Source organism: Geospiza fortis, unplaced genomic scaffold (assembly GCF_000277835.1).
Source record: "Geospiza fortis unplaced genomic scaffold, GeoFor_1.0 scaffold200, whole genome shotgun sequence".
NCBI classification, from domain to species: Eukaryota; Metazoa; Chordata; class Aves; order Passeriformes; family Thraupidae; genus Geospiza; species Geospiza fortis.
In genome coordinates this window covers 1,093,251-1,109,282 of record NW_005054353.1, presented here as the reverse complement: position 1 = coordinate 1,109,282, position 16,032 = coordinate 1,093,251, and the positions used below count along the sequence as shown (strand labels likewise).

The following is a 16,032-nucleotide window of genomic DNA, read 5'->3' as shown; positions in this document are numbered from 1 at the left end:
ATACGTTTTAGAAACAGTAAAGCTAGTATAATTAAAGAAGGAAAGAGAAGAACAAATTTGACAGATTATGAGAAATTGGGGAGTGGTCATTGAAGCTGAGGAAATCACTTAAAATGTCAGAAAACGCAGAAAAAGACATAGGAAGCACAATGTCGGGAGACTGGTCACAAAATGCCAGTAGCAGTCAGATGAGAGAAGTCTCTGGCCCAGTGCTTATTTCTACCTTACTCATTTGGTGTCATGATTCCTAAAGGAGGACTGGAGCATATTGTATCTGCATTAAAACTATGAAAACCAAATATACACTGCACAAATCTTGTCTAGAACATTTATGTATATAAGACCCACAGGACCATAATGCAAAATAATCCATCAGAGCCTTTGAAAAGCACTGAATGTCAACATTTCAAGTAAAGCCACATAGGCAAAGATAGAGACTCAAAAATGTTAACTAGCATAGCTTCACTGATTTTAGATGTAGAGGAGTTGCTTATTCACTGGTTTGCAATGTGCATACAAGGAACACCACAGAGTTCCCCACAGTGACTGAAATGACCTTACAGAAGATGGTAATTGCAGATTCCACTTTATGGTCAGGCATTTTTTGATAAAGTTTTTGTTGCTATGAGGGGAGTGGAATCTACATTTGGGTCTCTGACTCTTAAAGCAGGTCTCAGATGGGAGTCTCCTCAGACAGAAAGGGTAGGAGCAGGAAGAGCCTGCACAAATGTCTGAAAGATCTCTTTCATCTATGAGCACATGGAGAGTTGGATCAGGCCCTGCCACCCAAAGCCACTGCTAGTGCCAGGCTGCAAGACTTTTTCCATGAAAGCTCCATAATACAAAAGATAAAATGCTCATTTAAAAACAAAAGGAAAAAAAAAAAGAAAAAGGATAAACTACTATAACCAAACATACAAGCAAACCCATTAATTTAAATGCTTCCACATGGAAATATGAAGAAAAAGACTCTCTTACAACTTCTAAGTGATCAGAAGTGAAACTGGAGATATTTCATGGTCTCCTAAAAATCCTAGTCTTGACAAAAGTAAAACTTGCTGTCATTTTCTAGGCAGTAAATGTTTTACTGCTGGGAAAAGATTTTGATGTGTGTAATTTCTATGGAAGAGCACTATGAAGTAGTTAAAAATATTGCCACATCTGAAAAACAGACCAACGGGAAGTATAAGACACTTGTTCATCTGTATTTCTGTGACTTTTCTCACTTGGTATTATTTGCAACCCTACTTTCATGTCTGGCAACAGTGCCAGCTCTACTAAGGATCATATATTACTTTTATCATGTTGATTACATATGTTCACCAGTTTTGCTGCCTATATATGATTACTGTGGTTTGCACATACTTAGTGACACAATCCAGAGCATGACATTTTCACAGAAAATGTGTTTACTGGGAAAGAGCTCCTTAGAAGTTTGCATTCCTTTAAGCTTTGATCTACATGACATCAAGAATCCTACAGTTTGAATATATGTTTACCATTTATATTATTAAGATCTATCTCCTTCTCACTATATGGCTACTGAACACTTTGGAAGTCACGAAAAATTTCCTTTTCTCTAAGGTGAACTTAGTAGCAGCTGAATAAAAGAAAGCCTCTTAAAATGTTCTCATCTGTGAGTTTAAACTTCATAGTGATTTGACATTTAAATTCTGTTATTCATCAGCACTTCACAGCAGAACTTGATTTGTCTAAATGGATTTGAAAGCCCACAAGTGAAGAAAATCAGAAAAACCTGGTTTTGAATATCAAAAGATTGTATGTGAAAAGTATTTTTACAGGCTGCACGTACCAGTTTTATTGATCAATTAACTTCTCCCAGAATGAATTTTACTGAGACCTTATATGAAAAGCCAAACCCCTCCTCTGACACTTACTGATAAATGTCTTTTCTGAGCACAGCTCTACTAAGAGGGTTGTCAGCCTGAGGAGCCATAGAGACAGATCCAATCTTGAGAACCAAAGTGTCTTCTTTAATTGATGGATTAGCTGTAGTTAGGAAAAGAGAAAATATGTGTTTGATTAAAAGTCAAATGCACATAGCAGGAACACTGGAAAACTATTTCTTTAAAAAGTGTACAGAAGAATATTTGCTAAGGAATCAATTTTGCACAGGAGCAACATAAAATCAATAGCCCTGCTGTGATACATAAAGACAAAACTATTGTAATTTCATTTCCCCAGAGTTTTATCACACCACTGAGTCCTGCTCTGCAACTTCTCATTCTCTCTGACACTTTTGGGGGGATATTTCAAAATGACTTCAGACATTTTATGACATATTCTTTGTGATCTGTTTGTTTCTCCAATAACTATTTGCTGAAATATCAGCATGTAAACCACTCTGAATTGTGCACCCTTTTAATTATGGGCCTATATCTTTAGATGTAAAACATTACAGGATACCACAGTATAACCATCCTGGTAGCATTTGGAATCGGCTGCAACGCACATGGAAAGTTCAAACACAAGGACTGAAACAAGAGAATCTGAAATCTGACACATATACGTAGAACAAGATGTAATGCTGGACAGTAAATTTCACATCAGTAACAAAATTAATCCAAGAAGAAAAAAAATCTCTGCTTTCCACTTATCTCCATAATTTTCAAATTTCAGCCACATGTAAAGTTTCTCAGTCTTAAAAGCAGTGGTCATATTAGACAAAAACCAAAGTTCTGCTGAGAAATAAAATAGCACCATATTTTTTGTAGAAAGCTAACTCTGTCAGCAGGCACAAACAAAGCACTTGGATAAGGCTGTGCTCAGAAGACTCCATATGAACTAGGAAACTCTTGAGCAGGTGTGAAGCAAGTTCAAAGAGTTCATCATCTGAAGGTTCACAGCTCACTGCAAAACCTTTGTGAGATGTAACAAGGATGGAACGACATCACACCTGCTCCCACATCCAAGGAAGTTCTGCAAGACTCTCATATATGAGTTTTGAAAACAAGATTGCAGTAGAAGATAGTTTAAATATTTTACTGAAGTGTGAAATGCTTGGTGTGGTAAGAACCAGCAAAATCTATAATCTTATAAAAATGGTTTCTTCAGATCCAGTAATGTCTTGGTGAAAGAGACACCATGCTTTACAGCTAAACAAGTATAAAGACACGTGTATTTTCTGAACAGATCTAAGAAATCACAGAAATTCTATGATATTTTCAAACTATTGAAGGGGATACCTCAGTAAATATGTGGCAAAGTGGGAACACAAGTTCTGATACACAAGTGTATTAGCACACAAGCCATCTATTTAAAAGAACCTCATGTACTTGCAAAATAAAGACAAATCCTTTAGTCCCCCCAAAGCAAAACAAAACTAATTACATATGGTTTGGTTGCTAGAAATAAGATACAAGAGTTAAGCTGATGAAAAACTCAATTTTTTTACTAAATCTGAACTCATATTTTCAAAAAGTAGTAAGGCACTGTACTAAGTACTAGAATACTGCCACTGTACACTTAGGTGTTGGGTATTTGCTTTCCAATACTCACATAAGAAAACAGAGTGATGGCATTAAATAAATATCTGATTATAACTGCAACTCAATTAGGTGGCAGATGCCTTATTCTTGGGAAATGATTCTTAAAATATATCTTAGGCTAAGAATTTTAATTTGTCTCTTACACTTAGCAAAGCAAAATAAGCACAGGACTACCCATAACAGTCTCTGCTGTGTAAGTATTTTAGGAGATTTTTTCAAGGCTGGGCATGGACCTTTCGTGCACAGTTTACTGTAGGTCAATAAATAAGCCAATCTTAAATCAGAAAGAATCACAGACATTAATATTATCAGCTGCTTTCTAAAAGATCATATGAATTCATATCTCCATTCATTTACCACACTTTTCAAAATATGGGAGTAATGTAGTAAACAATCACAGTCATTGCAGATATTGGAAAGTTAGAGGGGAAAAACATCTCTGCTACATTTTAAAAACATAGTTACAATTTAAGTATACTTACAATATAATACTGTACATGCATTACTTTATACTTACAATATAAGTACAATCTAGGAAAATCTTACAGACTCAAGTGCGAAGATGTTATTCAGAATTTCATTTGGTTTTATTCACTCATTTCAGTCATCTTTTTGCTGAGCTAAATACATTATGCTCTTTTAATCCTTCCTTTTAAGCCTCCTTGTCTATCACTTAACATTTTGATACTTTTCAGCACCCTCTCTACTTTTATCAATACCCAGTTTTACAACAGAAGGCAAATTGGACATGATATTCCAGCTTCTGCCATTTGCAGAAGTACAGCTACCTCCCTCATTCCTTTTCCCTCAGTCCACTGTGACCCACAAGCTGTTTCAACCACTGTTTCCCAGGATAGTCTCTCCAGTCCTGAAGACTCAGTCTGTGTAAATCTTTCTTGATTTATAACTTTAGCTTTAGAAGATTTACTGTACTTTCTACAAGCAGTATGCAAGCACAGTAACCCAGATACTTGGCCTCAGGAAATGCTTTCTAACATTTGCTGATGATAGCAGCAATGGTTTTATATTTACTTTCAGACTATTAAACACCAATTTCATTTATTATTCCCAATTGATGAGTTTTTGTGTTTTTTTTAGATTCCTGGTTAGCCATTTTAATTCATTTAACATTTCCACAGAGAGAGTATGGGGATGTATTTAAATTAAATACCATGAGACAAAATGTCAAACTCCCTAGAAAAGTCTAAATATATCAAATCTTTGCAAAAGTTTTATCAACTAAGAATTGAAACCACAATGAAGAATGGAAATCAGATGTTTTTTGAACATCTAATTTCCCATAAAACCATATTTATTATCATGTAAAAATATGTAATTTTTTATTAACTGAATAATGTAATATTTTTTCCTTTATGTTCTCCGAGAGAGAACAATAAAACTACTTGTCTTAATTTTATTTGAACATTACACTTTTCATTTTACTAGATAAACCTTCAGCTGTCTAAAATCTGTTTTTCCAAGGTGTGTTAAAAATTAGCCTCAGAAGACCAAGATCTCTGAGCACAACTTACTCAGCCTGACTGATTTGAAACTTTAATAGTAAGTGAGGAGGATGTTACAGACCATATGTTATGACAGACTTCAAAGTAGAGAGTCATGCTCATGTGACAAGAATATATCACTTCTACAAACGCAGGACATACATTTATTCAGTGTGCTGCCTTTTCTTTTTCACTATCAACAAATTCATCATGTGCTTTATAGTGATTCCTGATATTTTGCTCCTAGTACGTACAAGAAAGAGTTGCTATTGTCCTCAAACCAGCCAGATGTGGATTTTTTCTGTCTTTACAACTTCTTCTCAGTTTTTTGCAATTTACAATTTTTACTTATAGTCTTCTGCTATGCAGTAATTCTTGTTCCTACTTGTCATATATTGCTTTCATATATTTAGTTACCTTTACTTCATGGCTGAGTAAGTGTGGGCTGTTGGCCAGAGCTTGAAACACCATCTGATGTGTTAACAAATCAAACTCAGAGAAAGCAGCATTGCTTATTGCCAAGGATAGAATGCTGCCCTCAAATCTACCACAAAAAGAAATGTTAATTGGTGCTGCTGCAAAAACTGTGAAACTAAAATACTACAAAATTGTGTGAGTGTAGTCATGCACACATGTATGCAAATTCCTCAGAAGAAGAAACATGATTTTGATTATTTCAGTGTTTGTCTACCACAGTTCATTGTGGAAGCTGCAAGTAAACAACAGGTTTGCTTTTTTTTTTTAAACTATACATGTAGAGCCACAATTACTTGTGGAGTTTGGGAGAAGGACAGTTTTTGTAGCTATCAGTATGAACAGGGTATGAACAGCAGACAACTGACTAGAAGAGAAACTGAAATAATTTTTCCGCTTTTACTGCAGCGATGACAAATTGAAACACACAAATCTTATTGGATTGAAAATCTCTCATAGTCAATAAATGATGAATGAAGATCTTATGGAGGTGTATCTCCAGAAGATATGAGACTCTTCTGACCTAACACAACAGAGATGTGGGCCTTATTCAACTCTTGCTCCTTATTGTTTCTAATTTCTATTGTTCTTGAAGACAATAAGCAGGAGAAGAGACAAGCAGTTTATTTCATGTTTATAAACAAGTGAGACTTTGGGAAAATCTGGGGTGAAAGAAGAAAAGAAAGAACAGTAGCAATTTTTGTAGTGATGCTACTTCAGAGTTTTCCAGTGGAAGGGTGTACCTGGCTTTCTTATTAACTAGGATAATCATTAGCATTTTGCTTTAAAAGCATAGTTTTTCTTCCTACATTGGCATTAACCATAGCAATTCTGTTCCTTGCAGGCATTGTTAAGCAAGAAACAGCAAAAAGACAAAGGTTTTTTTAATAATTTCTTTTTAATGAAGTATACAGTTACAGAGCTACAAAAACATACTTTTACAAAATATTTCCTTGACAGCATGCCCTAGAACTCCCTTCCAACTAGAATCATAATTCTTTCTTGCCAAAACAGCTAGTCTAATTTTATCTTCCTGTGTTTTCAGCAATCCCAGTTGGAAAATTGTAGAGGATGCTGGCAAAAAAATGATCTGTGTAAATTCTCACTGCGTGCATTTCTTGCAATTAGGTTATGAGAAAAATCTAAAGACTATACTCTTAGGATTATATTGTGTGTTTTACAGAATGGTAAAAAAAAATGCTCCATACCTACTGAACTTGTGTAAATATATCTTGATAATAGTAAAACACAACTTTTTTTTAATGTCTAGAAGAATTGTGAGAAGTGAATGTACTCCTATTAGTTGTTACATGGTCTAATTTTAACATCAGCATCTCAATTTATGTATAAAGACTGTAATGGGGATGGAAACATATTTTTATATACCAAGGAAAAACAGTATCTTACAGAACAAGTATTATCCATCAATCAAATAGCTATTTATGAACATCTTACACTACCCAAACTCTGTAAATACCTGAAAGCCTCTTGCACAAGAGAGCTGGAATAGCTTCAACTAAAATGCTAAACTGCATCATCTGCTGGGCATCATCCGTAAGGTACATTTTAATAGTATTTTCCAAACTAAACTATCTAGTTGTTTTACTACCACATGATTTTCCAGTTGTCAATGTCCACAAGAGCTAAGGCTCCCTGCTTAGACTCCACTGCTGGGACAGGCGTCTATGGAACACGGCACAGTGTTGTGTAAGCTGACACAGAATCACCATTGCAGAGCTGGGTTAAACTCTCTCTCCACAATTTTTGACCATTCTTTATAATCACATTTTAAAAACAAACTCTATAGGTACCAAACAAGGATCAAATAAAGAGCTAAAAGGAAATTTAGAGCAAATGTGCAGAGAAGTAGCATGAATGTTACGTTTCCTAACTCTGACCTTTAAAACTGAAACAATGGTCAGTAATTTAACTACAAGTATTTGCCTACAATACTGAACAGCAAAAAATCTCTAAAATAAAATACTGTACCTTCTGCAATATGATGATCTTCCTCATTTTTGGGGAAGAAGACTCTTATTACGCCCGTGTTGATATAAATCAGAGGCAGGTTGCGGGAAGTCAGAGCGTGAGTCCGCATTGGTTGACCTGGTGACTTCCTTTTCTCCTTTTGACTCCTTGGCAACCTGGCTTGAAAAATGCTTGCAATTGCATTTAGCAAAGGAAAACAGAGGACCACATCAAAGGCCTGAGCAGAGAGAAGGATCTCATGGAGAAAATGAGGAGAACCATCAGTGTGACCTTCTGACAGCTTATGGAATGTTCTTCGTTCATTTCTTGATATCAGTTTGTGCCGGACATTTTTTGTCACAGCTTTGGTATAAGTGAGAGAAAGAAATCCATGTTGCTGGTGTGAGCCATCTAAAAGTTTTGCAGTTGTCTGTTTCAAGGAAAAAGAAATAAAGAAATAAACTGCGGCAAAAATCTACATGCAACATTCATCAGTTACCACATTTCTGATTATTTATGATTCTATATTTTTTAGTAGCTTTCTACAGTCATTTAACAGTAAAAAAAAAACAAAACACCTTTCATTTTTTTGAATGCACAGTTTGTCCATACTTCTCTGCATTGGGTCATCTAAAATCACAGACTTCTGAACATATTATTCTTTTCTAATTACTTACGTTTCATGAAACTCACATCTAATCAGTCAAAAAAACCCTCATTTATTCAAGAAACTAAATTTACCAAATCTTTCTGATATTTTTTAACACAGTTACGTATTTTGATTCCTCCTTCATTTAAAACATTTGTAGATCTCACTCCCTTTGCATTGTTCCTTCTGCACGTGCAGACACTGTAGCTGTTAAAATATCACTTGGGTGCTAAGATAGCTTCATCCCAGTTCCACATTGGTGTATACACCACTCATAGTCACCTAAAAAGTACTGAACTGGTTTTGCCTCATCACCTCAGAGTATTTAATGAAAATAACTGTGCCACATACTAAAGCATATAATTTCATTAGACATTGTGTTGTACTTTAAAAATAGCAGATTCCTTTACTTAAGACAGATTTGTCTTGCTAGAGTTGACAATTAAATCCTTAGCTCCCCCAAGATGGATTGGAGAGATTACATATTACCTTTGAAAGTTTTTTAGTCATTGTTATAAATGGAAAAATGTAAAAAACATTATTTTAACAATGTAATAAACATGTTGACAGAATTTTTAAGATTATTTAAATATCATCTTTAATAATGTAAGCACAAATAAAAGGAACTATGTTTTGCAAGTAGCTGCTTCTTTCAGCATGTTAAAGTTGATAGAAATCAATTTATTAAAATTTAAACATTGTTCGCAGAAGTACAACATCTCTTTCTTAGATACACAGGATACATAGTTTAAATGGTTGCAAACTGGAAGCTTTTAAAATTAAATTAATTAAAACAAACTGGTAAATTTATTTACTATAAGAACTGAAACAAACAGAATAAGAGAAAGTATTTCCAATTGATTTTCATGATGAGAATAAATCAGACCATCCAGAACTTTCACTAACATAAAATAATTCCATAGACCCACAGATAAAGAGGTCAATGTCATAACACATGAAGTTCTTCAAGGATAAAGAGGCAAGAAGAAAATTACTTAAATATCTCACACTGAGGTATTCTGAATCAGCTGGTAATCTTCCAAGCATTTAAAAGGAAGACTCAAATATGGAATGATTAATTGTTGCTTTATTATAATTAGAGAAGCAATTTTATAAGGCTGCATAAAGGTATAGTGCAGTAATACCAAGTACTTAAATCCCTAAGTAGATATCAGAATTACACTAAGAAATGTAGCATTTAGTACTGGCTTTTACATATATGGCCTTCAAACACACTGTGTGTGCTCACTTCTAATTTAAATGAATCCCACTGACTTCAGTGGTATGCAGTTATGTACAAGGTTGTGAACCATCAACCCTCATTCCTTATCTACTAAAAAATGACAACTATTACTAAAGGATGAGGTGGAAATAACACATGCTACATAATCAATATCACCAAGAAATATACTCAGTACAAAAAAAAATTAGACTACAAGAAATTAATTTAAGAGGTTTTTTTTCCTTTTTTGCTGGCATTTATTAGTGAAAGTTCTGTATACAAAAATTTTAAAAATATTCTTACAGAAGGAAAGAAGCCAGAGAAGTTACTGAAAGGATCCTGCTTGCTGATAGGTCGAACCAACAAGGTACGTCTGTTCAGCTTGTCAGTACAGGAAAGGAACACACCTCCATATTGCCCCAGAGACCAAGAATCTTCCCCAAGGCTTGAGGTAATGAACGAGGCATGGAAGATAGGAAGAAAAAAACAAGAAACAAAAAAAGTTGCTGTAAGCAAAAAAAAATTGTTTACGTTCAGCTTGCGTGTGTCGATGTAATTGCAAGATAAACCTATGCCATATCTTTTCCTAGAAAACTGAAATTCAATCAGATCAAACAACAAAAAAAAAGAGATTAAAAAAGGTAACTGTAAAATTTTATGTGAAAGGACAACCTACAGCAAGAGGTCAAGACACATGAGAATAAAAGTATAGTAAAATCTTGTGTGTAGAGACTTACCCTGGATTTTCAGCAGACAGCTTGAACAGAACAAGGAGAAGAAAGATTACAAGAACAAAGACACTGCGAATGCAAATCTGTATTCATATGTTACAAAATCGGTATTATTTAGAAAAAAGTTAGCTTTTAGGTGTTAAAATGTGCCTTGTACAGTTCTTGTAACCATTCTTTTCAACACAGAGGAGAATGAAGTGATTTGCTAAAGAAGAGTTATTCAGGTAAGCACCTTAGTTTACTACAGAAATCTCACCAAAAGTTTTTCTCTGCATTGTAGAAAAATTCCTTCAAAATGTTCTGACTGCCAATCTCCCCCTGGCCTGGAAGACAGAAAGTTCACCTTATCTATTCTCTCCTTTAGTTTTAGTCCACAGAGATTTGCACATGGGAAAGGTACTCCAAATAGATTAGAAAATATAAATGAGCACAGTGACAATTTTGTCAAGTGGAGTTAGTTTTGAGTTTGTTGGGGTTTCTTATGGATTTTTTTTTGCTTGTTTGTTTCCTCTAAAGTTTGTTAAGATATTTCAAATATCTTTTGGGATTTCACAGAGTCATAGAATATCTTAGGTTGGAAGGGACCCACAAGGATCATCGAGTCCAACTCACGGCCCTGCTCAGCACCATCCCCAGGAGCCACACCATGTCCTCAAGATGTCCAAATGCTTCTTCAACCCTGTCAGGCTTAGTGCTGCGGCCACTTCCCTGGGGAGCTGTTCCAGTGACCAAGCAGCCTCTGGGTGAAGAATCCTTTTTTGATATCCAACTTAAATCTCCCCTGGCACAGCTTCATTCTGTTCCCCCTGGTCCTGTCACTGGTCACCAGAGAGGCAAGATCAGATCTGCCCCTCCTCTTCCCCTCATGAGGAAGTTGTAGACAGCAATGAGGTCTCCCCTCAGTGTCCTCTTCTCCAGGCTGAACAGAGCAAGTGACCTCAGATGCTGCTCACATGGCTTCCCTTCAAGGCCCTTCACCCTCTTTGTTGCCCTCCTTTGGATGCTCTCTAGTAGTTTAATAACTTTCTTGTATTGTGGTGCTCAAAACTTCACACAATACTCAAGGTGAGGCCGCCCAGGGCAGAGCAGGGGAGGACAATCCCCTCCCTTGCCCAGCTGGTGATGCTGTGCCTGATGCCCCCCAGAACATGCTCAGCACTCCTGCATGGTGACATGATTTTAAAAGATTTTTAAAAAAACCAAATTTTAATTAGTAGATATAATATATTATATACAAACAATAACTGCATTTGTAATGCAGGTAAACAGAAAGGAATCAAAATAATTTTTAAGATAACTCATCAGGAATAAAATCATAAAGAAACGATGGTAACGTTGCTAAGTTAATACGAACTCTCCTTCCTATTGTACACAGGGAATAATAAGTATTTAATAAGACCTTTCAGACATTGGTTCCCGAGTCAAAACAATTTATGCTCCTAAATATTTTAGTTATTTTCAATGCCAACATCCATGCTGAAGCGTTTAACTATGTTTTTCCACTCAAAGAGAACATAACTATTCTATTTTCTCTTAATCTCTTAATTCCTAATGGAATTTGTTGATCTCTAATGGCAAATACTACCCTAATTGATCAAAGCCTGCACAGGCTCTCCTGTCAAGACTGGTGTGCTCATGGCCAACACAAACTAGAAGATGGCACATGCCATTCTACAGAGCTGTGTGCCTGGGTGTCAAGTGACAGTCACCTTGGTGCAGCAAATTATCCAGACAACAGGACTTGTAGAGTGGGAAGGCAGACTGAATACACACAGTATTGATGATGCACTGCTTGAGATTAATTACTGAAGTTTTACTCAGGTGTCTGTACAACACTGTGCCATGTGACACAGCAGAGACCATCAGCTCAGCTCTCTTCATTACATTAACTGCTGCTTTGCCACAGCAACAGATGTTTCTGAAAAACTGATTTGTTTCTCTTCAGCATGCAAGAGTAACATAGCATAAAGCATTAAATAATGGCACTTTCTAACACACCATGAACCAATATTTCAGGAATTTCCCATTCTAAAGTTAAGCTAAACTTAATTATTTTCTTTTAATGGATCAAGAGAGCAGTAAGTGTGAAAAAACCACTCTCCTAAATTTGCAATGATATCTATGTATTTCTTTGAATAAGATGTGATTCTGAGGAAACACAATTGTGATTTTTATTACTTAAAAGGTTAAGATAATTTAACTTAAATTGAGTATCTACCTTAAAATAAGAATTAAGAAGGAAAAAAACCAAAACACCACCTGCCTTTGTCTTTCAGCCTGAAATCAAAGCATCACAACTCGCAGGAATTACCTGTTTCTGTAATGGTCAATATTGAAGCTTTCTATTTTACATTTGATTTTGGTATAGACATCCTGCATATCCACTGAGGCACTGAGATCCTCTAATTCACTGACAATACAGACTTCTGCAATAGTCAAAGAAAATAAAAATTATTAGTTAATAATCTGAAACTTGAAGGATTTTAAACAAGAAATATATCTGAGATGCTACATTTTGTAAATAGGATGATGCTATTTCTACTCAGAGTTTTCTCATAAAGCACTTTTTGATTCAAGCGCCACACTAGAATCCAAACCTTTCTATACAAATATATTGAGAAATATATATAAGGTGTTTCTAGTTTAGGTACTTATAGCATAATTCCTAGGGGGGAAAAAAAAGAAGAAAATATTTGCCAAGATATTGACTCTAATTATTCTAAATTTTCCTTTCTCTTGTGCAATCAGCTTTTTTAAAATCAAAGGTTCAAGTAAATTTCTTGAAAACTAGCCTTAAAAATGAGTCACTTTATTTTTTCACATTTCTATGGGCAATAATGTTAATAGCTAAGCAGCAGTATTTCCTAGAAAAAAATTGAAGTCCTGCAGTTTATGGAATCTGAGTTTCTTTCGAACAATTGCTGTTGCATGATAATTCAACTACATTTCAAAGAGAAAAAAAGATAAGCTGTGCACAACACATATTTTACTTTTTAACACAGAAGTTGAAACTTCTCCTCTGAACCCTTTATTAAACTTCCTTTGACTTTAATAATTATATTATGGTGATTATATTAAACTGAAATTTGAAATTACCATAATTAAACAAGAATGGACTATATATGGACATACACAAAATATATGACTAAATCATATCAAAATGAAGCATGATTGGTTCTAAGGCAATAAATGCAGCACTCTACAGAAATTAAATAACTTATTTCCAATTTAACTTAATAATCTGTCAACATGGAGGGGAAAGTTTACGTCAAAGAACAACACTGAATTCTAATTTGCATGCAGTAACTCAACTACATTTTGTTGCTGTTATATAAAATACAGCTCCAACCCATTATTTCTGTGTTATAGTGTTCAGTAATGTTGATACAAGCTCTGAATAGATAATACTGTGCTGTAAAATAGGGCGTGCTATTTAAAAGAGTACATCAGGAATTCAAATGGAATTTTAAATAGTATATTAGGTAGAAAAATGCAAAATACCTGTGCCATTATTTCTAGGATCAGGAGCAAACAATTTTACAGTAATTTTTGGCAACATCCACTGCATCCATAGGCTGACACGTCCACTTGAAACTCCAATATTACTTGTTGTTTGTTCCAATGTAATGGAGTCTGAGAATGGAGAATCATCACCACCCTGAAGAGAATCACCCTACAAAACAAAAGCAATAGTTGAGGAAAAAAGAAGTATTGCTTTTCACCACTTCTGGGGTTTTTTTTTCTATCTCAACTGATATGGATGCACAAACTATAGGAACACAGATTCCCAACTAGTATATTTGAATTAAGCCATTTGTAACACCAGGAAAAGACAAACCAAGTATTTTTCTCTGGTAGAGATAACAGACTATGGCAAAGACTGAATGGTAAAACTGTAAGGTTTTATGACAGGTCTTCTTGGCATAGCATACTTGCCTTATTAATGCTACACTATGGAAACACTATCATCAATTTAAAACAAAGGCTAATAGGAATATTTGGAGATGCAATAGCAAAAGGGATATGGAGGCTTGCACATATCTGAAAGGCAATGAAGGAAGAGTCACTGGAAGCACCAAATGAAGAGCCACTCAGCAAGGCCATAACCCCTACACTATGTACACACTGCGTTGTTTTCCCCCCCTTGTACGTGCTTCCCTGTAATTTTGGAAAAAAGATTTCAGAAAATAATAGCTTTCTGTAAGGCTTGGCAATATTTTATTTGCCACTTTCTAAATACTTCTGTTTAAAAAATGACTGTCACTTGTAATATTCTTAAATGCACGAAATGTTGACAAATGAGCTTGTGGAAGCTTCTGTGCCGTCAGTTATCTCCGTGTCTTCCCTAAAATGTTAAGGGCTCAATAAAGAAGACACAAAGATTAATGTTTTAGGAGAAGATGATGACAAATGAAAGAAGATGATGACAAATGACTGAAAATTCTGTTATGTGGGCTTATTAGAGCAATGCAGGCCTGTTCTGATAATATTTACTAGCCAAAGGACAAACATATAACTGCTCATCAGCCCCCAGTGTTTATAGCCTATTAAACTGAATGCAAGAGACACTTAAGTCACTAATGTCATCCAGAAGCTCCTGAATATCCAGAAGCATCGCCACTTGCAACTCCACCATGTGTTGTAAATTTTCTTCATTCAAGCACAAAGGAAAAAGGTTTAGTCACTTTGATCCACTAAGACCAAGCTGTTTCTAAGATTAACAGACCAATAAACACCCAAAGTCTTATCTTTCATTAAAGGTTTGTGGGATTAGGCATTATAAAATATGATGAACAACATGTTTGAGATTTATATAATTAAAAGCCAAGATTATTTCTATGGAAGACACCCAGAAGGCAGATCTACACAGGAAGCACTACAATTGGACTGAAACCATTTTAATCTGTCAGGCAAGATTCAGAATTCATTTCAATTTCAGATGTTCAGGAAAGCTCACCTTCAGTAGCAAAATTAAAGTCTGACAGTACTTGCCTCATTCTGCAGCCCAAGGCTGGAAAATGCAAGTATGGAAGTTCTGTTAGCAATCTATTTTCTGGATGGGTAGAACCTAGCCCAAACCTAATGACATAGCTCACATGGAAACATTTATGATGACAAATCACATTTTCATTCAACTCAGGCCTACATTTTAATTATAGGTTTCCTAAACTCTAAGAGGACACAGAAACAGCAAAGGGACTTTATCAGCATGCAGGAACCTTTACCGTGAAAAGCCCAGTGATACTACAATTAGGAAGAAACCATCTACGTTGTCAATAGCTGACTCAAAGAACTTACCATTCCAGATACTCATTCGTATGAGAAGGGAAAGCTTGTCCAACTAACCAGTGCATGTTTCAAGAAAATAACACCTAAACATGAGACTATAATATCTGCACCAGCTTAACAGATGTAATATGATGTGATGCAATGAAAATTAAGATCCAGTTTACCTTCAATCATCTATAGTGACAGTGGAGCATGAATCAAAATGCATGAATAAAACCAAGTATATTTCTATTTATTTTTATTTATCTTATATAAGGCATGGTTGCTTACAGCTCTGAACAGATTACCTGAAGGGCCATAGGTGATCATCTCTGGAAAAACTGTTAGACTCCTGAGGTCCAAAAAGCATTTGCTCCCTATCACATTCTAAGTGAACTAATTTCCTCACACAATCCCACCTGAAATATCTCTCCAAGTCATGGACTTAGCATCACCCTCTTGCTTTTAGTGTTTGTTTACTCTTCCTCTTCTGTTTTACTCTTACACTGCCTGCAAATTTAATTATTAAATATAGCAGGACCTGCCTCCTGCTGTGTATCTAATAATATTTAATGCCTGCCACAGCAGGACATGTCAATGGAGAAACATCAGATAGCTCATTTCACTATGATGCATCTAGCTCCCAAACTGGAGTGGCACATTGAACATATGGCACCCAACAAAATGAGGCAAAAAAAAAAAAAAAAAA

The 16,032-nt window shown here is 35.3% G+C and overlaps 1 protein-coding gene across 1 annotated transcript in view; it reads right to left on the bottom strand.

The window, feature by feature from the left end:
- VPS13B (vacuolar protein sorting 13 homolog B) overlaps positions 1-16,032 on the bottom strand; it is a 431,388-nt gene that overhangs the window by 171,240 nt on the left and 244,116 nt on the right. Inside the window, exons 26-30 of the mRNA XM_005423449.3 lie at positions 13,557-13,728; positions 12,367-12,481; positions 9,628-9,769; positions 7,475-7,883; positions 1,899-2,010 (exon numbers count right to left, since the gene is read on the bottom strand). Coding sequence (XP_005423506.1) covers positions 1,899-2,010; positions 7,475-7,883; positions 9,628-9,769; positions 12,367-12,481; positions 13,557-13,728 — 950 coding nt within the window. The remainder of the gene's footprint in view (positions 1-1,898; positions 2,011-7,474; positions 7,884-9,627; positions 9,770-12,366; positions 12,482-13,556; positions 13,729-16,032) is intronic.